At 39.9% G+C, this 24,930-nt stretch overlaps 1 protein-coding gene across 8 annotated transcripts; it reads left to right on the top strand.

Annotated features, from left to right (window-relative positions):
- Positions 1-393: 393 nt before the first annotated feature.
- Positions 394-24,895, top strand: ZNF711 (zinc finger protein 711). 8 transcript variants are annotated; one of them, XM_075763066.1, is made up of 10 exons: positions 394-697; positions 4,901-5,434; positions 7,788-7,892; positions 9,454-9,984; positions 16,748-16,906; positions 19,640-19,786; positions 20,390-20,527; positions 21,937-21,984; positions 22,558-22,701; positions 23,173-24,895. In XM_075763066.1, exons 3-10 carry the CDS (start codon positions 7,814-7,816, stop codon positions 24,348-24,350), a joined length of 2,424 nt encoding a protein of 807 aa, XP_075619181.1. In that variant the 5' UTR covers positions 394-697; positions 4,901-5,434; positions 7,788-7,813; the 3' UTR covers positions 24,351-24,895. The 8 variants fall into 8 exon arrangements, with proteins under 8 accessions (XP_075619181.1, XP_075619183.1, XP_075619180.1 ...); XM_075763068.1 differs by having other exon boundaries at positions 4,901-5,041; XM_075763069.1 differs by lacking the exon at positions 394-697 and adding an exon at positions 1,699-1,767 and having other exon boundaries at positions 4,901-5,041.
- Positions 24,896-24,930: the final 35 nt, after the last annotated feature.

The following is a 24,930-nucleotide window of genomic DNA, read 5'->3' on the forward strand; positions in this document are numbered from 1 at the left end:
ACAGTGAGGCTGTACCAGTGCCCTCTCCTGAAACCTCTCAAGCTCACACGTGCTTTTGCGTTCTCTCCGCGCTGTCTGTACAGACGTACCGATACCTGCAGTTCAGTACCGACTCCAGCCGTCGGGCCGGACCCGTCCGTGTTTCAGCAGGGAGTTTCCAGGCTGGGTCACCGTTCGCCGGGGCAGAACACGTGTATGTAACGCAGCGGGCTGCTCGCTCCTTGGCGCCTGCAACCACCGGGACCGAGGGCGGTGGGACCCGGGAACGAATCCATCCATCCCTCCCGCAGGCACCGAGGGGGCGGGTTTGGGATCCGCCGGCTGCCCCCCCCCCAATCCCGGTCCCCCCCCCCAATCCCGGCTCTCTCCCCCACCCCCGCGCACAGGCGCGCTCGGCGGCGCGGGCAGAGTGAGGGCAGCGGCCTCAGCGCGGCGGGTGCGCCTGCTCGGCGCGCGGGGCGCGCAGTGACGTGCGGCGGCCGCCGCGAGGCCGGCGGTTGAGCGGGCGGCGGGGGGAGGGGAGCAGGCCGCGCGCGCTCGCGCCCCGCCGCCCGGCCCAGCCCGTGATTGGTGCAGGCCCGGCCCCGGCGGACCCGAATGCCAGGCCGCGGCGGCGTGGAGTGCTGCAGCCCCAGCCCCCCCCCCCCCCCCGGGCCCCAGCCCGCGGCGTGGCCGCCCGGCGCGGGGACCCGCACAGGTGAGCCGAGGCGGCGGAGCCGGGCCCGCGAGGGGAGGGGGGGGGGGATGGGGACAATGGCGGCGGCTAGGCCTCACCGCAGGCCGCGCCCGAGGCCTGACAGCGCCGCCGCGCCCGCCGCCAGGCCCGGTCGCGGCCGCCCCTCAGCGGGCCGGCGAGCCTCGGTCGCCGCCGGTTGCTGCCGCGCCGGGCGGGCGCGGGCGGGCGGCGGCGGTGGCCCCTGCGGCTGAGGGGCCTTTTCGGGCGGCCAGAAAATGGCGGAAAACAAGATGTCGGCCGGTGGGGCGGGGAAGGCTGCGGCTCCGCGGGCCGTCGCGCCGCTGGGACAGGGGTTATCCCCGCCTCCCCGCCCCGCGCCTGCCGCCGGACACCCGTCTGCGGTGCCGCGGCCGCTCCGGCCCGCGGGAGGTGTGGGGGGCAGCGGCCGCGGGGCAGGAGCCTGGCGGCGGCCCGGGACACACAGACGGGGCCGCAGCGCCGGGAGGAGGCGCGGGGAGCGGCGGCCCAGTCCCTGCGCGCCCCTGCTGCGGGCGGCGGCCCCCGGCCGCGCCGCCGCCCAGCGCCCTCCGCGGGCTCCTTTGTCTCCGCGGTCACACTCCTCCCTCTGCCGCCTCCTCCTCCTCCTCCCCCGGCGCGGCGGGACCGCCGGCCGCTTCTCCGCGGCGCGCGTCCGTCCGCCCACCCTCGGGGATGGCGCGTCCGGCTCCCGGGGCTGCTGCCGGCCGCTTTTACGGTAGAATCGAGCGGGCGGTGGAGGCTCCGCGCCGAGCTGCCCGGTCGCCACTGCGGGGCTCGCCCGTTCCGCCACCGCCGCGCTCCCGCCGCCCGGCGGCGCGCCCGTTCCGCGAGCACGCGCGGGAGGGCTGCGTTGCGCTGCCGCGCTCCTCCGCAGCCGCGCAGCCCCCGCCGGCGCGTCCCGTCTCGAGTGGCGGCGGCACCGCGAGTGCGGCAGCCGGAGCGGCGGGCAGCCCCGGCCGTGCCGTGCCGTGCCGTGCCCCGATGTGGCTGTCGCCCTTCTCTGCCCGCGCTCTGTGTTACGGGGAGTTGTGTTACTGCTGTGGCTGTAACGCGTAGGTGTAAATTCGTCTATTTTATTAACTTATTTAAGAGCCTTAAGCGCGTTTCAGGCAGTAAGACAAAATCTCAGTCGCTGCTTTTGTCTTTGTCATTTTACATGGATTTACAGTGTGGGTTTTCATGGGTGCTTTATAGGTGAATACAATAAAAGACTTTAAAATGGATGTTTCAGTTTTTCATACCCAGTCTTTTTTTCTGCGAGGGGCTTGTGTTAACCTGCATGTTATTTTATGAATCGGGTTCTTCTGCTTAAGATTTCTGCATATGCAGGATGTTTCTCATTGCATTTCTATTGGTTGCTGCATTAAAATTTGGGGGAGTGGAGGGACAACCAGAACCCTTCAGGGGAGGATAATTCTCATGTATTCTTCTTGAAATTGAATGTTAAGAGATAATTAGAAAACATCTGGTTTGGATTTTTCAACCATATATAAGTTAGTTTATTGTGTTGCATTGCTGGATGTCTGAAAGCAAAATGTCCTATGCAGTTTACGAATATCTGAAAAGCCTGATAAAGTATGATGTTGTGTTTGACTGTATTGTATGTAAACAAGACGTAAAAGAGTGGATTTCTTCTAAATAATATTTAAAGGCGTGTTTAAGGACTTACTGTGCAAATATGCTTTATATGAATACGTATCATCTGAACATACTGGGAAGAATTGTATGTATAAACTGGGGAGTTGCTTAGCATTTGCAGGACCACACTGTTTAGGATACGACAAAATGCATTAAATACATACTCTTTATTTATGTAGATTTATTAAGTTGTAATTGGCATTTCATAGAAATATTTTTTTATGTTATAAAAATTCTAAATATGGCAACAATGCCTGGAACTGGCATATTGATTGGGAGCTTCATTGCACCTCTGGGAACAAGAACGACACGCTTTCTTTCCTGGGAAGGGTACAAGTGCTGAGGCATTCATTTTTTTCCCTCCTCCTTAAAATACTTTGTTAAAGATCTCTCAATGGAGGGTCTTTTCTGAAAGCTTTCTCAAAGAAAATTAAAATATTAATAGTTATTTTATGATTTTCTTATGGGAAGTGTAAGCTAAGAATAAATCAACGTGTATACTAAGAGCAGTGTTTATAAGGAGCTGGGCCTTTACCAGTTTTTCATTTGAGTGTTGCTATTACAAGTACTTGTTCTTAGGTATTCCCAAACTGCCAACTGTTATCCTTGATTTTTTTTTTTAAAAAAGTTTACAATAGTAAATTACAGTAGTGTTCTTGCATGTAGACAGGGAGGTCATATATCCCTTTTTTCACTCTAAAATTCATTGCCTGATCTCAGCTGAGCCCCGTCTAAGGAAGAGCTTTGGCATAAAGAACTGAAATAGGTTAAAATCATCCTTCTCCTGAAGCTACTTAGGGAGAGAACTATATTTTTCAAAAAAGCAAAACAATATCAGATATATACATATTTTAAAAATTTATCCCTGAGACACTGCTCTGGGAGTCTCAGTTTAGGTTTCATGAAATTCTGTGTTTTGGGATCTGATGATAATGTACTCCTTTCTGGTACAAGATAGCTTGCTATAAGTAAAAAACCAAAATAAAATATTAACAGAATGTTGTAAAGTGATATTATTTTATTAGCTGGTGCTAATAAAGCATTTTCACAGTATTTTCTTATACATACACAGAGGAGAAGGGGAATTGAGAGGAAAAACTTGAGATCTTAATAGAGGCAAGAGGGGTATGGGTAAGTTCAGCGTTATGACTGTATATAGACTTGTGCCTTTCTGCCTTATTTCTCTGTCATTTTTTAAAATGTATGATTGAACCACCTCTACAATTGTATGGGTATATAACATGGTGTAGTACAGAAGGAACCACAGTTAATCACTGTGCTACATTTTTTGCTGTTTCCAATTATAGGATTTGCATACATATTATTGTATGAAAGTAAATAATCTGCATTACTGAAATCTATGAGCAAAAATATCCAGTTGCAGCAGAATTATGGGCTTACCTGTTGTTAATTGTTCCAGCATTAGGAGTAAAGGGCTTTCCTGCTGTCACCGCATTCCTTTAAGACCCAAAAGTAGGTATTAAAAAAAAATAAAAATCTTTGATTGCAGAGTTTATGCAACTCTGCCCTTTGCATTGAGTGCATTTAGAAGAGTATACCTAAGTAATGGTTGGATACCAGCTGCATCAACCGAGGTACAGCTTCAGCATGTTTATTGCTAGTGTGTCATCATCCATCTCTGGTTTTAGTGGAAGTTTAAGGTACTCATAGTACCTTAAATTTCATAATTTTTATCATCCTGTTGGCTACTGGGAAAATACTCCTTTTAGTGATAATTTGCTTTCCTTGCAGAAATTTTAATTTGAATTAAAATTATAGTTGTACTTTGTATTGAATTTGCTGTGTAGCACAATATGTAATATATCTGGGCATCTAATTATATAATCTGAAAATAAATTATATTGCTTGTTGAGAAGGAAGAAAAACCTAGCATATTCTTCCTGTAATCTCAGATTGATATAATTTAAGATAATTTTTCATATCCATTTACATTTAAAAAAGAAGGATTATCTGAGTGTAAAGGCTGTGGTCAGGAAATTGTAGAGTATTACATTAGTTCTGAAATTGCTCTATTAAATTAAGCAATTTATGGTCTAGAGCTGTATCTTTTGTAATAGCAAGTATTCGTTAGCTACCGTAAGAGTTTCAGATGACTGTGACAATAATTTAGGGGTGGTAGAACATTGCGGTAAGGTTCTGAAGCTGCTTTGTATTTCTTACAATGGTAAAAGAGTTTGATTTTGGAGCTAAAACTTAAAACTACATTGAAATTTGTATGAGTGGAATTGAGTTAGTTAAATCTTTGACTGCTGTCCTCATTGATAACACTAGACTTGTGTTTTTACAGTACTAGCTGGTCTGTGGAATTAACTCACACTGTTATGGCACCATCAAGAAATTACGTTGGGGAATTCTTTTAGCTCTACAAGAAGAATGTTAAGGTGTTGTCGCCCCCAAGAATTAGTATTGTAGGTTTTAAAGACAATTTGAGAGAAGTAGGTTTGAGCAGAAAATACAGGGAGAAGTGTTGAAAGTATGATAGTGGCACTAGGTGATGCAAGTTCTTTGGTTCTTTTGTATTCTCAGTTAAGTTGAAACCTCCTTGGGGTGGATCAGTGACTTTTTCTTGAAATTGCCATCATTGTGGACTGCTGGCTGTTTCCTTCGCTTCAGGATTTCACGAGTATAAAAGAAGGAATAATCTTCTTCCTTGACAATGAAGATGCAGTAAGCATGGATTGCGTTTTCCACATTTTTCTTCTTTCTCTTTAAGATTATTTTTTACTCTGTTTTGTATTTTTTCATATTAAAAATCCATATCCACCTGGCCCGTGTGTCTTGGCCTGCACAGTGTAGGCATTCCGATCACCCGCTGAAGCGATGATAAAAAAGGAGTCCAAGCGACGCAGCACCAAATTGACTTTTCACATCATCTCGCCTTGGTGGCTTTCTGCCTGGCTCGAATGACGTCTGGCGCAACATTTCCACGGGCAGACCAAGCCTGGTTAGAGACCGCCTGATCCAGTGGGTCAGCCCAGGGCAGCATGGCCCTTGGCACTGAGTGCCGGCATCTCGATGGCGACTTGGTTTGGTACCAAGGATCCAGTGCTGTCAGTTCTGGTGAGCCACAAGGGTTGCAGTACCATAGTAACTGGCATTAATATGCTTCCATCTGTTGCTTTTAGGGTCTTTTACCATGGAGTCTAGTGCCTGTTGCTGATAGAGCTTCATGCTTTAAGAGAAATTCACGTCATGTCTACTCCAAAGCGGAGATTGCTTCTGGATTAGTGCGGTAGTGTGAGTTGCATTAGGTCCTGGCTCTTTCTGGGTCCCTTGATTCTGGCTTGGAGGTATCTCAGAGGTTTCAGGTGCTTAAGCCATTTATTCTTACAGCTGGCTTATATTATTATTCTCCTTGCTTGTCTATGTTAGCTCTTACTGCTGTTGTGGTAGATTTCATTGCAAACTCTTCATTTCCTGTGTGATACTGTCACTTATTTCCAATTGTTGGGTATGAGAGGGCAGGAAGGTACAAGGTTTTAGTCTTGTGCCACAGATTTTTTTAAGCTAGAGATTTTTCGCCTATGAAAGCCTTGCTCGGTCTGTACTCCTGTGGCTGTTTCACTTCATCATAGAGCCACTTCATCTGCGCTGAGAACTTGTGTGAAGGTGTTTTGAGTTGCAGCAAATGGCAAAATAATTCAAAATCTCCAAACTTAATCGGTTCGTAAGACCCAAAGTCTTCAGTCCTCTTTAAAGGGAAGCTTTAAAGTCTTTCTGAAAACTTCTGACTTTTTAAATTTCGTGAGAAACATCTGGAAAGTGTTTCTCTGTCAGACCCTCATACAAGTTATAATCACAGCTTTTTCAGTATGCGAGACTTGCACTTAGTCTAAAAATGTTTTTGCCGTTACCTATAAAGTGCTTGGGAAATGTGTTCACCTGTTTCGGTAGCAATGTAGATAATACGGTGGAATGCTAATTTATCCTTCTCTGGTATTTGATGGAAACACTCTGTCAAAGAAATGTTATGTGCTTTCTCTTTCTCTGAAAGCAAGTTCTTAAGAGATTCAGGAATCTCAAGACAGATGTGATACCAGAAATGGAGATCCTGGTAAAATGGAGTTTAGGGAGAAGCTCGATTCTTGGATGTAATTGGAATTGCACTTAGTGAATGCAAGAATCTCAGAAGTAAAACTCAAAGTAATACTGGCATGGCTGTGTGGTGAATTTTGAGGAACTGGTGGGATTTTAAAAGATTGAGGGAGGAAAATAGGCAAGTCTGACAAAAGAGAAATGGGGAAACAGAAGCCCCTAAGCATTAAGGGGAATTAGAAGAGCCAAAGCAACAAAGCAGCTGTCAAAAACAAAAGGAAAAAAAAAAACAAAATCAAGCTGAAGATGTAAAGGTGAAGGATAACAGTGGGGAGTTTACAAAGTGTTGGTGGGTCTGTTCTATCAGAAGCTTTAAAAGATCGCTTTTCTCTTAGAGGGATATTACAGAGAGCTGTCTAGGACCAGCTTTTCCCTGGCAGTAGGAATGAGGTAGCACAGAAGGGACCGTGTTGGAAGATAAGATTTCTGGAATAACCTGACAGTTTTGAAATAAAACGTCAGCCAATATGGGTAATACAGCCCTAACAGTGGAATGGTGAATAGCGGTGTCAGCACAGAAGTCTGTTGAGCACTGTCGTTTCCTCAGTATCGTGGCAATGGAGACATTGAAATAAGTTGGCCTTTCTTATGCTTAGCTGTTGCTGTTATAATGGGTAGCTCTGTAGTGTGCATGCAAATCTAATGGAGGGCTGATTACATTTTCTACCAGACCTTTTGTCAGACTTGTTAAATGATACAGAGGGGTTCACGCACAACCACTGTTTTGTTCTTATGGCCTGGTGCTACTGCTAGTATTGCAGGTAAGATCTCTGCTGTCAGTCGGTGAGTTGTTCCCCTGTGGAGATAGTCTCATAAACCTGCAAAAATATTTTAGTGTTCACTTTGCAGCGGGGAAATTGAAGGTGTAGGCATTTCTTGTGCGTATGGCTTCTGGAAATAACATTGGAAGTCTGTAGCTCTGCATGCTGAAGGTAACTAGAAAGCACTTTCCAGTTAAATTCTACAGAATATAAACAGAACTGTTCTAGGCCAGGCAGTAACCAAAGACTTCCATAAAAAAAACCCCTTTTAAGTCCTGACCAGGAATTACTGACTTGTTTGGTTTCACTCGCATGTGTAATTCTTTTGATGACACTTAGGACCACTTACGGATGGAAGCATTTTCAGGATGTTAGGTCAAAAAAGTATAAACCCAAAAGACTAAAGCCAAGTTCATTGTATGAAGTGCTGCATGCTTTTCTCTTGACGTTTGGGATAAATACTTTTCTGTGTTTGTCAGTGTAACACATTAATCCAGTAAAGCTAGTCAACACAATAACACTGTTCAACATAAATTCTGATTTTGCTTTTATTGCAGTTATTTGTGAATGAACTTAGCTGAATATGGATCCAGGTGGTGGAAGTCTTGGACTGCAAACACAAGAATCCAAAATGCCTCACACTATGATTATGCAGGATTTTGGTAAACGTTTTAACTATTAAAAATAATGAAATTGAGACTGTTTTTCAGGTTTTTGTTGTATGATTATAAATTATATCAAGATGTAGGATTGACTAATATAATAATGCTATTTGCATGACTTTTTGAGAAAATTCGAAATTTAATGGGATGTTTCATGTGTCTTTGTATACTTTAGTTGCTGATCTTGAAATAGTCACTTATTCCAAAATACCAAAGTTAAGTCTGTGTCCCAAAGTGAGACAAATATGAGACAGAAGATGTTGTCTGGAGCTTAACAGTTTTGTGATACGTGTGCTTCTGCTTGAAAGCACATTGACTGGTTGTTCCATCTCCATCATACAGGAGATGTAAATAACACCCAGTACAGGATGTAAACAACAGCCCAACTTTTGTGTCCTTACCTTGGTTACTGTCTCCAGTTCTCCTTTAGGGTATTTCAGTGAATGTGGTGGGAAATAAGGTCTTTGTCTGTGTGACAACAGATAACTTACTATGTAGACAACAATTTACAGATTTAGCTAAATCTGCATGTTCACATGTGCTTAGAAGTCTTTTGCCAAGAACATCAGTCCTGGGACTTTACTGATGTAAGAAAACTGGTTTCTAAATTGTGGGTTTTTTTTAAATGAATACTGTTTCTTTTGGTGGCAGTACTAAATAACCTCAGCAATTTTGAAGGTTTAGAGAACGGACAGCAAGAAATCTCCACTCTTTTTCTTTGCCGGTCTCCATTTCTGCATTGTGACAGGAGATGACCTTCTCAAGTGTTGGGAAGGATCATGTCTCTGTTCTAACATGAATTAATATCCCTCAGAGTGTACCAAAATAATTGCATTTAAAATGCAATGCTGAATAATTTGAATATATTTTTCATTCTGATAAGAACCATTTCCTTGAGTGTTTTATTCATTAAGGCTAAAACTGATATTTATGTGTGCATTAAAATAATTCACTGTGCATTCTTTTTTATGTATAGAAAAGCATTCTGCAAATACTACTGGCCAGTCAAGTCTGTTAATGAAACACAGGCTTCTGCTTCTAGCCATTCCTTGCAACGTGGCAAGTTGTTGGAAATTGTACTATAAATATTGCATCCAATTGAGTATTTATTTTTTATCAAGGCTCATGCAGTCTAAATGATGAGAGTCCTTTTATTGTAACAGCAGTTAATGTCTTGTACCACACTTCCAGTGTCATGCAAGAATTCTGTGAAGGTTCAAATTGCTGCTGTAATCAAATGTTTTCTAACTGGAATTTAAAAACAGATGAAATTGCAAACCGGCCTGTAGTTTTTAACATATCGGCATGGTAAAACCTAAATTTGGGGCAAACTCCACATTATATTGTAAAGAAGTGACATGTTTTGTTTTTCTTAATTTAAAGAATACAGGCTGCTTTGGATAGTCTTTATCGGGTGAAATGCAAAATGTGGATTGTTGAAAAGTAACAGATTTGTACATCCATGTTTAACTTACCTATACAGTTATTCCATTCCTTAGATAAAGGGATTGCTAATGCAATAATTTTAACATTTTTCTCCTCGTTGATAATTGTTTCTTAGTGGCTGGAATGGCTGGCACTGCTCATATTGATGGAGACCATATTGTTGTATCAGTCCCCGAAGCTGTCCTAGTTTCTGATGTTGTTACCGATGATGGAATAACTCTTGATCATGGCTTAGCAGCTGAAGTTGTCCAAGGACCTGACATCATCACTGAAACTGATGTTGTAACAGAAGGTGTAATTGTTCCTGATTCTGTTTTGGAAGCTGATGTTGCTATTGAAGAAGCTTTAGATACCAGTGATCATGTTTTGACTTCTGATCTAATAACTGAAACCGTTAGAGTTCCCGATCAGGTTTTTGTGGCTGACCTTGTGACAGGTCCTGATGGACATTTGGAGCATGTGGTGCAAGACTCTGTGTCAGGAGCCAACTCGCCTACAATGGTTTCAGAAGAAGTTCTTGTAACGAACTCAGATTCTGAAGCAGTCATTCAAGCAGCTGGTACTGTTCCTGGCTCCACGATGACTATAAAAACAGAAGACGATGATGATGGCAAGAGTACATCTGAAGACTACTTAATGATATCTTGTAAGTTAAACAAAGGTAGATATGGACAGGAGATTATCTGAAGTAGAAGTGGTGTGGTGGGGAGAAATTATTATAGCTGGACTTTTGCTGCATTCTGTACTGGAACTCTCAAATAATAGTCTGTTGCCCAGTTAATCCGTGGTGTCCAGATTTGGGGTTTCTTGATGAAAAATCCATTATCGCTGATAGAGCAAGAAAGAGAATGACATTCATGCTGTTGGGTTAATGAGTGTGTATGTGTGTGTTTCTGAAATGAGATAATCCTGAAAATTAAGAAAAACACATTAAAATTAAATATTCCACGTATATATTACCATACTAGATTTGTGTAAAAATAACAAGTTGGATTTAATCAGTAGAATCCAACAAAGAAATAGGTTTTGAAGATAGCTGACTCATAAGGTTGTCTCTTAAGCATCCACAAAATATTTTTTGTTTAGCTATACTAAAAATTACAGTAGGCATGTTATTGTATGTTGTGCTGTTCTGGACTGAACTTGCCGTTAAGGGGATGTGTGCATTAATTGATCGGCTTTCTAGTAGTGGAAAGTGGCTGTCCGTTTCAGTTTCCACACAGCATTCAACTCTGAGGAAACTGTATGGTTCTATGCTACTTGTTGAGTGAGAGCTACTGAAATGACCTCAGGTATATTATGTTTCTTGAGTGGTTCAATTATACTCAAGATACCAGTTTTTATCACACAAATTTGACAAAATGTATGATAGTTTGTTTTAGATTTTTGACTTCTCCAAGCTAGTTACTGAAATGTGAGTAGGTCAAAACAGATTTTATTTAGTCAGAATCAATATGTTAAAAAAAATGTCAATGCCAAGTGTGTCCAAGTGTCAATCTGTTCACAGCAAGCTGCATTTATTAACAATTTCAAGACAGAGGACATGACTGATGAGTGATAATGATTTCAATATTTCATAGAATTTATGTCCCTTATGCAAAATACATTTTTTTTATTTATTTTTTGTTCAGTATAGGATGGACACCAGTTTTTTTTTTTTTTTGTCATTACTGTAATGCCATATGTCACTAATAGAAGTGAAAAGGGGTTTTTTGGAAAAAGAACCAAAAAAACCTCAGTCTAACAGGAAATTAGACCTACAACAGAAACATTCCTGTGTGCTTGTAAATAAAGGAACACCATTTTTACAGTCAGTTGTTTCACTGAAAAAATTCCTCCTTTCTGACAGAGTACTTACGATGAGTTGTATTCTGTAACTGCGGTATTTCCAACTGCACCTTTGTAATTGTAAGTAAAGTCGTCTTTGGAATTCCTTCTAAGATAGATAAGTGTGATTGATAATGATGATCACTGCACTTAGACCAGAGGATCTTAAACTTTCAGTAACAGTTACCTGATGACTCCATCTGTGTCTGATATATGTATAGTTTTGTCAGGTGTTCTCAAGCCTACCAATGGCTTTTGCGATGTTTCGAAGCCAGTTTGAGACCTACTTTTAAACGAAATAGATTTATATATATGTATAATCATGATATGCTTGATCAATCACAGTTGGAAGCTACATCATTAATCTAGAATTTTAAGTAATCATTTTAGATAAGGCTGTCTCTTACCTCTCCTGAGTTTTGAGGCTGTATTATGCTGGGTATGCCAGCTTGACCCAACAGACTATCTGCTCTTGATTTTTTTCCTCAGCAAAAATGAATCGATGTTACGCAGTTTTTCTTTTTTGGGGTTTTTTAGATGTTTCTTAAATTAGCCTTGAATTTGTTATGTGAGGATAATTTGTTGTATAGGATAGGTAAAATGCCTCGGTTTATCAAGCAGTTTAAAACCCTTTATATTTACTTACTTTTTTTAAATTGTCAAATTAAATGTTCAGTAAATGTTGCAGAAAGTTAATTTTATGCTATTTCTTTTGGGGTGTGTACGTAGGACTGTTGAACTTTCTTATAATGTAAATCACATCAAAGTGACAGTTTTAAAGAATCTCAAAATACTTCTTAGCTGCCTTTTAATGATATTTAGCATCTAAAAAGGAGGGACTTTACATAAAACTACAGATATGCCCTCAGGGAATGCCGCCAGCTGTTCTGTGCAACACACTCTGGGAACTTAAAATACTACATTTTAGGGTGTAAAGCTGAGCTGAGTGAAATTTTAACTTACTCTTTTGTTGGGAGTTAGGGTTTAAATATACTGAAGGGTGATTTTTTACCATTTTAAGACAGCATTCCCATGTAGATATTCTATGCACTATTGGTAATTATATTTTTGTGTAAATACTATTTGGAAAATAATGTTTGTCTTGCTAGTTCTGTAAACTAGCTGCCTATGGCTTTGTAATTGGAAATTCTCGCTAGAAGATTATCGCCACTCTGCTATCTCAGTGCAGACAAATTCAGCTTTTTTTAAATCAGCCTTATAACACTGAAAAATCTTTGATACATTCACAATGTATGTCACGGGATATGCATGTCCCTTGTTTTAAATCTCCAGAATACCCGTTTAAAAGGAACTTGTTAAAAAGGAATACAAACAATGCATATGGTGTGATCATGCACCCATCCCTCTCGTACTGAGATGGGAAAATTATGAACAGCATATCCCGTTTTGCCAGGGAGGAGTTAGCACACGTGTAGCTTAAAGCGTACCCTTTTTTGTTTTTCAGGTTTGCGATATTCAGACCCACAGCGGATTGCCAGCTCCCGATCCGTGTGTTGGCCCTGCATGCACTATGTTGGTGACCTCATACCCACCAAAGAACAACACTGGAGCTGGCCTTTAGGGGTAAGGTACTGTTCCACCACCACCTCCTTTTTAGTATATTACAGTACAGTGTTACATAATTTGCTAAACATTTTAATACTAATACTCCTATATTGTAACCTATGGGATATAAAATAAGTATATCAGACATTAGAAAAATATGAGAAATTGTAAAACCACGGGACTTATCTTGCCCTCGTGTTATCCCTGTGGGCTCCTATGGTGGGTGTGATATCACCAGCATAGTGCATGCTGAGGCATCACATGAATTGGGAGCTGGCAATCCACGGTGAATCTGGACATCACACACCTGAAAACAGCGAAGTAAGGTAAGTTTAACATTGGAAGCGTGCTGAGTTTTCCTTTAAACCTTGTTTATTCAGGAGGATTCAGCATATATTTATAAAGGTTCTCTGTTGTGTTTTTTCAGTTAATTTTAAGTGACAAGATAATAATATGTAGTGCTTCTGGTGGATGAGTCAGATCGGGAAGACACTTTCATATTCCATTGACATAAAGTAAGCATTCCTGTTCCTGAGAACTATCACTGGGAAAAGTCATCAGATAATTTAGCACTGATGGGTTAGCAGTCTGTGCTTGAAGTCATATTACTTAGACAATAGAATATTTTTGTGATCTGTTTTTTAAAAAAAGTCTTAATATTGTGGAACTTGACAAAGATTACATGTCCTGCTGTGTTGATTGTTTTCCCCTTAGCTAAATGTGTTTAAAAAACAGATTGAAACCATGAAATTTACTTCATGTAAGACAGCAATTTAAGCAATAGCAATTGGCGATTCTGTGTCTTTTGTTGTTGGGGTATTTGAAACAAAAGACAACATGTTACAAATGACAGTCTGTATCAGTTTTTCTCAGTCCAGTTTATATTTCTCAAATTTTGTTAGATTACACTTTTGCATTTTTAGAGAATTGATTTCGGAGGCCCTGGATACACAGGCTTCCTGATACGTTTCCATTACTTGAGCTTAAATTGTAGAGACTGAAGATCTTTGAAAATACACAGGATGGTTGATGGTGTGGGTAACCACTAATTTTAAAAATAATTTAAGTTTGCCCCTCTAAGACAAGGCTCCCTGTTTTTTAAAGGATATTGAAGATTTGGGGGCTTCACTTGAAATGGTAAAACACAGCATGTGAGTATACGTGCTGTATTCATGTATTTTACATTCTATTTCTGGCTGAAAATATTTATTCTTACAAAAATTGTAAAATTGAAAAATTCCTCATTTTTTCTCTTTAAGTAATCTTTGTTGTATTGCAGTTGATGTCTTGGTAAGGCAACTATCTAAAATTGTATGGTTTTTTCCTTATGTTATTTCATCAGATACATAGTGGTGTACAGTCGTTGTCACCCAATACTAATAGTTGGAAATTTTTGCCATAAAGAGAACTTCTTATCACATATATGTGATTATTCCTGTGTTCAGTAGGAAGTTGCTGTTGTTAAACAACCTTCCAGTACAGAAATATTTATTTTCTATGTTAAACTCATAATGTGTTATGTTTATAAAATTTATGAGTTTAGAAAAAGTTGGCGTTGAGTTGCAGATTTGAAAATAACTTTACTACCACCTACCAGTTCTAAAATTAGAGTTAACAGCTTACAATTAGTGATTTCTTCTACCCAGCCTTTAAATATTCTTTCTGCGGTTTGGCAGCATGTCTAGTCATACAGCCATATATATATAATCACTCCTGCTTTGTACTATTAGTTACCTCCAGTCCTTCAAAGACTGATACATGCAGTGAAAAATGTTAATTGTACTAAAATGAGATGTATGTGTATCATTTTGAAGAATATGGATAAGAAGCTTTTATAAATGATAAAAGCCATGCAGAAAAGAAAATGGTCTTTAATAAATTCAACCAGTAAATGTATGGAAATAGTTTTTTCCAAGATAAGTGTTTTTAGCATCTTCCCTTTTCCTGTTAGTAGAGGGCGCATAATCCTCTCTCCTCATCACTCCATTGTGGCAGCATAAAAACTTCCGATGAGCAGATGCAGTAACCGTCCGTACTGGATATAAAGATGTACTAATAACCTCGTAAAGGCTCGTAAACTGAAGTGTCAAAGGAATATACCAAGTTCTCTGTAGTGGCTTTCTCAGCCGTGGTGTTCATAGTCTTGCTGTTCTCACTGTCCTGCAAGGTAACGTGAACACCATGCAGTACATGTCAGATTTTAACAGATTAAGGTGTTGATGTTGCTGACATTTATTTTAATAGAGATTTAGAATGTTTTTAATTAAAAAACAAAACCCCTTTTCCTGAGGAAATTTTGATTTTTTTCTGCTGATCCAAGTTTGATATTTTTTGGCAATGCAATTAATCTCTTATTTACAAAAAGAAACAGCTTAAACATAGCATTTTTGTAATGTTTTCCATTTAATTTTCATCAAAACACATAATTTTCAGAGGTTCTAAAATTAAATACTTTTTTGTACTTACCTACATTATATCTAGGTCTGTCCTCAATAACTTCTGTACTCTCCTGTTGCAGACTCATGTCTGTGAAATAGAAATAAGGTTCCTCAATGTGGGGATGAAAACCGGTGTTAGTTGGATAGGTGTTTCCCCAGAATCCTGTCAAGGAGCGGGAAGAGCTTAGTTTGGGATTGCTGTGGTGGATTCCGACCCTGCTGCAGGAAAGGCATCTGCTTCTTCTCCAGCAGGTTCTGAACCACCTCGTGTGACTGCCTGGAGTATTAAGAAAAGCTTAAACTAACTTTGGCTCAGCTCGATATGCCAGGCAGAATTTAAAAGCAGGTCTTAAGAGTAACCATCACTGAGGGCAGGGAACTTAGAGGGGGATTGGGAACCACTGCAGCCGTCCTGAGGTAAGCCTGACTTTCCTCAGTCATCAGAGACCTCAGTGTCCACATTCTTTATTTTTAGTCATGAAACGCTATTATCACTTGAATATTAATTTTATTTTTTTTAACCTAGTATGCGCATATTTTAATATTACGTATGCAGTAAATCGCAACTTCCCTGAAATGTATTAAATTCAGATTTTGTTTACATTTTGTGGAATTCTTCTCTATTTAAGGGACTTCAGTGGGTGTTAAGCATTGCACAGGTTTGTGTTGGCCATCTGCACAGGAGCTAATTTTATCCACCGAGAGAAAGAAGTGTGTTGACAATACATATGTCAGAAGGATACTTAGTTCAGTGGCCTCCGTATTGGCAATTTGGGGTATATATATGGATATCTGTGTGAATACCCTTTTTACCAAAATAGTGTTACTTCTACACTTTTAATAGTTTGCATATAAATTTTGTTGTATAAGTAAAATGAGCATTTTGAATATATAGACCAAATAATCAGAGTGACTAAGTTGTGTGCATAAAGAATGAGAAGTCAATTTCACATAGTAGTATTTGGATTTATTTTCACTGCATCTTTTAATCAGCTGCATATTATACAATAATCTTCATTCATTTATATGTTTTCAAGTGATAAAGTGGATAAAATCATAACTTCTTTTAGGATGAAGATGTAGTCAAGTTTTGGATGCACACTTCTTTCGCTGGGAATATGCTCCGAGTCATCACTCTTCATAAGTTTCAGCTACTAAAGTTTAGCCACAAGTATCTTGGAGTAGTGAAACTTTTGGGGACTCTTAGACTATAACAGGCAATTCTGGGTTAATTTTTAACATTTTTGATAGATGTTTAATTTTACTTATTGATACGTTTTTGCTTTCTAAGTGTAATAGTTTCAGACATAACCAATTACCATGTTCTCTTTGATGACAAGCTCACTCTTGTGTTCTTCATTCTGTAATTCTTGCTGTGTTTCCTGAGTTGCAATAAAATGCATACTGCACTTCTGGAATCTCTTTTAAATATCTTGAGATGAACTGTTCTGTAAAGGCCATTTATGAATACAAACCTTTACTATGCATGGGGATAATAGTGGAGAAAATCATGCTACTGATTACTTTGACTTTTAAAAAATGTGTTTGAACCTCATTATTATTCTCTTATCTTTACAGTGGATGATGTTGGAGAAAAACTGGACCATATAGGAAGCACTCCCTTAAAAATCAGTACCGAGGTGGCAAATGATGATGTTGCTAAAGATGACGGTTTTGGTTCAGAAGTTATCAAAGTGTACATATTTAAAGCTGAAGCTGAAGATGATGTTGAAATAGGTACCTTTTAAATTCTGTGTATTCTTCCAGTAGTTTGAAGTATTTCAGGGTCTTTTTGTTTGTTCTTAATTTCATGTTTTTAATCCACTGACTGGAATGTTTTATAGAATGTGACATTTGTGGAGGCTGCCCCTGTGTGGTAAATATGGGGTGTGTATTAGCCTCAAGTTTGTTTTTTGATTAGCAATATTTCTTTTCAGGCAACCAAAGCCTGAGTGTAGAAGTGGTTGGGTGTCTGCAGCTGTTTTTCAGCTGCTACTTTTCTCTTGATCTTGCAAGACTGTGTGTCAGCACAGAGAAGCCTCTAGAGTGGATTTCTCTCGCTGAACAGTCTTTGGTGGCCTTGATGCAGAGAGAGAGGAAGATTGCTGGGGCTTTAGGCATGCAGTCATTTCAAAACCTAACCAAGAAACTCAGGATTGCTCTGCAGTTCTCTTTTGCAAAGGATAGATCCAGCACTTCCAAGTGCTTTGCAAGTGCACGAACAGCTAAGCCATGCTCTGTTCTTGTTCTCAGAGCTGAAACCTCTGGCTCTTTCCACTTTACCCTTTGCATTTTCGTATTGAAACTCTGCCTCACTGGAAGGTGTCTGGCCAGGAGCCCCAGAGCCATTCACAGGGCACATCAGGATGACTGTTCTTCCTGGAGTGGAGAAAGGTGATCATCTCCCATGGACTGGTCAGATTGGCCTGGCTGTGCTGTGGCAATCTCAAACTGGGAATTAGATCATCAAAGTCCTCCAATTAGTAACAGTTCTGGTGCTGTTTTTCAAGTAGCATGAACTGCTGCTTCAGGAAATTTTTGGCTGTGTGATGCCTTTTATTTTTCTTCTCTGAGAAGCAAGTAATCTTTCCAGCTCAAATTAATGGCAGAAAAGGATTGTTCATGGGATGATCAGACTGCTAGCTAAGAGGGTAGTTGTCTTTGGTTTTCTCTGTCTCTCAGAGTAGGTTCAGAATTAGGTAAGACTGTCTTAGGAGCTCCTCAGTATCTTTTTGCCCCAGTGTAGATTTTGAAGCCTGTTAATCAAGTCCTTCAGAAGGTTGCCAAAGTAGATTAATGTATTTTTCTCTCCTATTTGGAATAGGCAGTACCTGATTTGGCTGAAGATTAGTGAGTGTTTCTGTGAGGCCCTGGGATTTTCAGTATTTGTTCCTTAATTCCTTTCAAGTATGAAAAAGAGGTGGTGAAGACTGTGTGCTTTCTGAGACTATGGGGAAAGGATCTAGAGAAGCAGCTTCTTAACATCCCTTAACTGCTGTGACATCTGTTTTATCTGCCAGTTCCGAGGTGAATTGCCAGGCCCTGCTCTTGAAATATGGTTTCTTCCTCTGGGGATAGGTTGTCACTCTTGAGGGACAGACTGCTCGTGCAGCAGCAGGAAGAATCAGAATCTCTTATGGCTGAAAACTGATTTACAGCAGGGGTGTTCTCATGAGCTACTCTCAGCGCTTTTGATATAGCCAGGAGGTAGTCCTGGCAAATTACCCTGTTCATTACTGGTGAGTACATCTACTTGGAAAGAGCTGATTGTGTTGATAATGGCTGTTTGCTGCTCAGCATTAAGGAATACGGAAACTGAGATGACAGTCTTCACAAAGAGTATCCAAGGTTCAAGTTTACCCATCAGCAGTAGTCTCTTGGTTTTTTTTGTACGTGGAAGTGGGGTGAAGGGCTGTTCTTCTGTGTCATCCATTTGCTTTGCAGTCTAGTTACTTGGATAAATGTCCCAGCAAAGCCACTTTTGGCAAAAATTATAAAAATGGGCTTGAGTGGCAAGGATGTTTGGCAACGTCCCCCATTTACAAATGGAGTGATGGATCAACATATCGGATTTGGACTCAACCACCTAGCTGAGCGAACAAGAACTCTTAGTGTACCAGGTGTTAGCTTGTTCTGCCATAATCTGCAGCTTCTCTCTCACTGTCAGACTAAGCATCAATATTTATCTGTCACCCCTCTCTGACTCAAGCATCTGTATCAAGTTCCAGGCTGGAACTTGTTCTTTTGCCTCTGTTTAAGTCAGTCAGGAGGCCAGAGCTTGTTAGTCACCTGGAGCAGGACTGTGTGGGCAGTTGGTCTCCTTTCCTTCTTTTTAACGGTTACTCTTCAGATTGTGCTGTCTCCAGGGATTCTGTGCAGCACCTTACATCCCAGCTAGGCCGTCTCTCTAGGTGATGTTCTTGTTGATGAAGTAATTGGCAGTAACAGTTGCGCTCTTGTGGTTTGAGAAGGGTGACCCCAGTATAAGTTACTATTTAATCCTGTGTAATGAGTCTGGGACATTCACATTAGAATCTTCGTAGGGAAAAATAAGAATCAGGATTTGGGGAGGGGAAGAGGGATAAGAATTAGCTCTTCACATCTCAAGAGAGAATTTAAAGGCTGTATTCTGGGCCAGATTAGAATTGCAGTCATTTTTTTGGTGGGCACGGGTAGGTGTATGTTTCTAGTTGCACCTGAGTTCACTGCTAGCATACGTAAAAGACTCTTGATCCTTTGTGGGTAGTGGTTGTTCAGGCTTGAATTTATCAGGAGACACTGAGAGAACTTCTTCGTATCTGCCCCAAAGTATCAAACCAGCATGATTCTATGACAGACATTGATGCCAAAACATTTACGTGGAGTTTTGTGAAATAGCTTTGTTGTAAATAAGAAAAAAATACTTAAATCTGAAATTAATCTTTACAGTGGCTTCTTTTACTTAATGTGTTTAACTTCTTTTTGTTAAAGGTGGGACAGAAATTGTCACAGAGAGTGACTTTCACAATGGACATTCTGTAGCTGGAGTAATTGAACAAGGAGGTGTTGGTAGAATGCAGCGAGAAAAAATGGTTTACATGGCTGTTAAGGACTCTTCTCAGGAAGATGAAGATATTAGTAAGCATAATAAGAAACATTTTTGTTTCTCATGCTGTTTTGTACAACAATATAAACATCATTCTCAAGGACTTTTTTAATTTTTCTGAAGGATTCTTCAGCCTGAAGTAGTAGAAAACTAAGTTCATCTTCTCTAAAAATAAAGAGCAGGCTATAATTATTTTAAAGTGATGTGGATAAATGCACATTGTGCATTCTGTATGCAATCATTTCATTATTTATATTAAATTTAACATGTCCATGGATGAAGTTAATGAGGTTAGTCAAATTTCTCATTTTTCTGTTTTCCTACTGTGAATTGCCTTGTTTAATCAGCTTTCTGGCAAAGTGGCAAATAAATGTCATCGGTTGCAAGTTTATAAGTTTGTATATTTGAATTTATGTTGGTGTTTATTTTGGATTTATATTTATTGATATGTGTTTTCTCTCTTTAAGGAATGTCTGAATAAACAATGATCCCCTAAGGGAAGGGGTGGTTCTAAATGCCAAAGGAAGAAAAGTAATTTATAACGGGTATTAATCAGAATGAGAGCAAATTAAATGAAGGAGAATTTAGGATGAGCAGAATAAAATTAAAAGATTTATTCTTCTCCTTTAATCCAGGCTGTGCTGAAATAGCAGATGAAGTTTATATGGAAGTTATTGTAGGTGAAGAAGAAGCTACATCACTTCCAGACACACAGCTTGAAGACTCTGGCGTGAATAAAACTTTTGTCCCTGTTGCTTGGGCTGCTGCTTACGGTAGGAATCCGTATGCTTATTTTCTGAAAATCCCTTGCATTATTTTCTCCCTAATCTAGCTTCCAGAATCTCTGTGCAAATGTGATAATCTCCTGCTTTGCCCTAGGGGTTTGGAGACAGCTCCTTCTGATCTTTTAGCAGTGTTAGTGGAGTTGATTAAATGATGTAGAAAATTATTTTGACATCGTTCATGACCTTTTACGCATAAGGTCCGTATCTTGTTCGGAGTTCAGTATGAAGAAAACAGTTCTGTTTGTACATTGGTGGTTTTTTCCCAATGCTGGCCTGTCACGCAGTTCCAGATTACTTTAGAAGTTGATTGTCTTGCATATAATGAATGGATTGCTATATGTTGAGTTTTATGAAGTAGAAAGGAAAGCTGTTAGGAGAATTTTTATACTGTTCTTGATTCCAGCTCAGATGTACAGAATGTGTGGGTTTTGATGGTTGCTGAAGTTGGCTGTTGAAGATCTTAGGAAAACAAAAATAGCCTTAAGTATTTTACATTAGCTAGGAGGAAGGGGAAACAACTTTTAAAAGGGCATAGTAGGAATAAATGTGTAAACATGTTCCTGATTTCAGTTTTAAGTCTGTTAGTGCCTCAGGTTAGAAACAAAAACAATAAATGTAATTTGTTATCTGCAGTCATGCTTCAAATAGTAGAGGCATCTTATCAGGATATATTGCGAATTCTGAATATTCTTTTATTTCATATTCTTTTCTTGGATTTTGACATGTTAAGTGTATATTAAGAAGGTATCAGGTCATCCATGGTTTACATTATAATTAAGTAAGCAAGTCAGTTAAAATTCATTGATACAATATTTCTCAGCATTTCTGAGTAGTTGGGCTGGTAAAGTGGTTTAGAACCACAGAGCCGTGGCACATAGCGGTAAACACTTTCAATCCAAAGTGAGGAATATACTCTTAAGGTGTTACTTCTACTTCTCCCAGAACTTTGTAGTGCCTCATATAGATGAGTGCTGAGCGGCTGATAAGGTACAAGTCGTCTTATCTGCCTAGTTCTACTCCAGAAAGATAAAGTACTTCGATCTCAAGAACAAACTGGATTTCAGATAACCTTGTTTCTGGGTTGGTATCTGAGGTTATGTATGAGATTAAAAGTTTGCAGAAACAAGCATATTAATCATGCAAAGCAGGAAGGACAGTCAGCATGGTAAGCGTGCAAAGACAGCTTTAGTGGATATTAACTATTCACAAAGATGTGACTTTTATTTCCCGGGGCTCGTAATTACAAAATACTGAACTGCTTGTGAACTGCACGCGTCAGTTTGGATAGAGTTAAGCTGTCACTTATTAGCTAAGTTAGTTTTCTCTCATCAGACTTTCAAGCCATCATCTTTAAAAAGAATTTTAATTTATAATGACTAAAATACCATTTTCTGCAGGAGATGAAAGAAGGCTACCCAGAAGATACGAAGATGGTCAAGCGGCAGGTAAGAACACGTAACTGTGCTTGGTACAGCATTAAAACTAACTTTCTGTCTTTGAAAATGTATACATTTATGTGTCAGTTCTCCTAATCAGTGAATGCAAAAACTTATCCATAAAGTATATATTGAAGGACTCTACAGTCTTTCTCTACGATTTTGAAATGAAACCATTCTAGATGTGTCGGAGGCCTTCAGAGTGGGTGGGAAGTTGGGAGGATCTGCCAGGTTTTTTAGTATGGTTTTGTAGTCAGATAATATAGTTGTTAAGACATAAACCCAAGTTAAATAAAAGGAAGCAACCAGCATAACTTATGAGTAATTGATGTCTCGAGAAGTACGAGAAATCAAGGAATATATTTGAAAACTAATCATTGTTTAAAAAATTATATTCTTGACTTTTGCCAGCAAAGCTAGATAGTGCTTTATATCGGCACTCTTCTTTTTTATATATGTTCACTGTAGACGAATGGGCAATATTTTCTAAGAAAGTAGATATGCTGCTGTGCAATTCCAGTCATCAATCCCAAAGAAAAAGGTTGTTTAAGGTTTTTTATGGTGTCTAATTTTTGTTTCTAGGAAATAACTTGGATACACGATTAGAAAACAAAAACGGTAATGCAACACAATACCTGCAGATTTGTGATAGCATTAGCACTAATAGAGTGCTAAAACAAAAAACCAAGAAAAGGAGGAGAGGAGAGGCCAGGCAATGGCAAACAGGTAAACACTGTATGGTTATGCGTATTGTCATGGAGTGGCACTTACTCCTGTACTATTCCCCCCTCCCTTTTTTTTTTAAGCTGATGCAGAATTAAAGAACCTAAACGATGATTTGCATATTTCCTGTGTCCTTCCCCCCTCCAATTCTGTGCATAGAAAATGTAATAATTTTTGCTATTCAGAGTCAGTACGCTTAGGGCTGATGCAATTCATTTGAATTTTGCAAGCTATTAAAAAGTAATTGTGGATATATTCACCGCACATATGATATCACTGATCTGTTTGAGCAGTTTCTGAAACAAAACTATATAAACTATAGGTGCTGTGGATTGGTTGTTTTTAAACTACTGAACCATTCTCTGTCTGCTGCAAGTGTAAGTGCATGAATCTGAACAGCAGTTGGCTGATTTAAAACTTCTTGATCAGTAAAGTTGTTTCCTTCATAACTTGTTTTTGTTTGTTTAAAAACAGCTGTTATAATAGGTCCTGATGGACAGCCCTTAACAGTTTACCCTTGTCATATTTGTGGGAAAAAATTTAAATCCAGAGGATTCTTGAAAAGGCATATGAAGAATCATCCAGATCATATGATTAAGAAGAAATACCAGTGTACAGACTGTGACTTTACAACTAACAAAAAAGTAAGTTTCCACAATCATCTGGAAAGCCATAAACTTATAAATAAAGTTGATAAAACCCATGAGTTTACAGAATATACAAGAAGATACAGAGAAGCAAGCCCGTTGAGTTCTAATAAACTAATACTGAGGGACAAGGAGCCCAAGCTACACAAGTGCAAATACTGTGACTATGAAACTGCAGAGCAGGGACTACTCAATAGACATCTACTTGCAGTTCACAGTAAGAACTTCCCTCATGTTTGTGTGGAGTGTGGGAAAGGATTCCGCCATCCGTCAGAGCTGAAAAAGCATATGAGGACCCACACTGGGGAAAAGCCATACCAGTGTCAGCACTGTGTCTTCAGATGTGCTGATCAGTCCAATCTGAAAACTCACATCAAAACCAAACATGGGACTGATTTGCCATTTAAATGTGAGCACTGTCCCCAGGCGTTTACAGATGAAAAAGAACTGCAGCAGCACACAGAGTTATTTCAAGGGCATAAAACTCATCAGTGTCCACATTGTGACCATAAGAGCACCAATTCAAGTGACCTGAAGCGACACATTATTTCAGTTCACACAAAGGATTTTCCCCACAAATGCGAGGTATGTGAAAAAGGCTTCCATCGTCCATCTGAGCTCAAAAAGCATAGTGAAACCCATAAAGGTAAAAAGATACATCAGTGTAGACACTGTGACTTTAAAACATCAGATCCTTTTGTACTTAGTGGGCATATCCTCTCAGTTCACACCAAGGACCTGCCTTTTAAATGCAAAAGATGTAAAAGAGGATTTAGGCAGCAAAATGAACTTAAGAAGCACATGAAGACCCACAGTGGAAGAAAAGTTTATCAATGCCAGTATTGTGAATATAGCACTACGGATGCGTCAGGCTTTAAACGACACGTAATATCCATACACACAAAAGACTATCCACATAGGTGTGAGTATTGCAAAAAGGGATTCCGTAGACCATCTGAAAAAAATCAGCATATAATGAGGCACCACAAAGAGGCTATAATGTAATATATGATCTCAAGAAGGAAGCAATTTAGAAACTGTGATATGCTAATTGGGGAAAAAAAAAATCTCATGAACTGTTTCTCCTGGTTTCAAAGCTTGATATTAAATCATAACTTTACATTCTTTGTATTAAAAGTCTTAAAAGTATTAGGGTTGACAGGGGATCTCATAGCCCTATGATTGTTGCTTATCAGACAGAACCTAAAGAGCACTATAGAATGCAGAAGGATGGTTGAATGTCTTAAATTTGCAGACAGATGGATGAATGTCTTCAAATTAATAGTATTACATGTTGTTAAGCTATAGAAGACAAAAGGAAGGTGATTGTGTTACCCATTTTGTCAGTAACAGCATTTGTTTCCAATCTGAACACAGTTCAGATACGTGGTGGGGTTATTTACAAATTGTTCGCAAAGGCAACTGAGTCTTAACTTCTTGTGCAGTTTTGAAAGGAGAGTATTAGTCACTTGATCATAACGTTTTTAAATCGTGCCTGGAGATTAAATTCCAGAACTGGTCAAATTGGGGGGGTTGTCCCTTTTTTTGTTGTTGGTTTTTTTTTTTTTTTTAAAAAACACATTTC

The sequence above is a fragment of the Balearica regulorum genome, chromosome 11 (genome assembly GCF_011004875.1).
Source record: "Balearica regulorum gibbericeps isolate bBalReg1 chromosome 11, bBalReg1.pri, whole genome shotgun sequence".
In the NCBI taxonomy this organism is placed as follows: domain Eukaryota; kingdom Metazoa; phylum Chordata; class Aves; order Gruiformes; family Gruidae; genus Balearica; species Balearica regulorum.

Coding starts and splice junctions, on each gene's coding strand:
- ZNF711 (XM_075763066.1), top strand. CDS start 7,814: ATGGATCCAGGTGGTGGAAGTCTTGGACTGCAAACACAAGAATCCAAA. Junction 7,893..9,453: donor TATGATTATGCAGGATTTTG/GTAAACGTTTTA, acceptor ATTGTTTCTTAG/TGGCTGGAATGGCTGGCACT. Junction 9,985..16,747: donor AGACTACTTAATGATATCTT/GTAAGTTAAACA, acceptor TTATCTTTACAG/TGGATGATGTTGGAGAAAAA.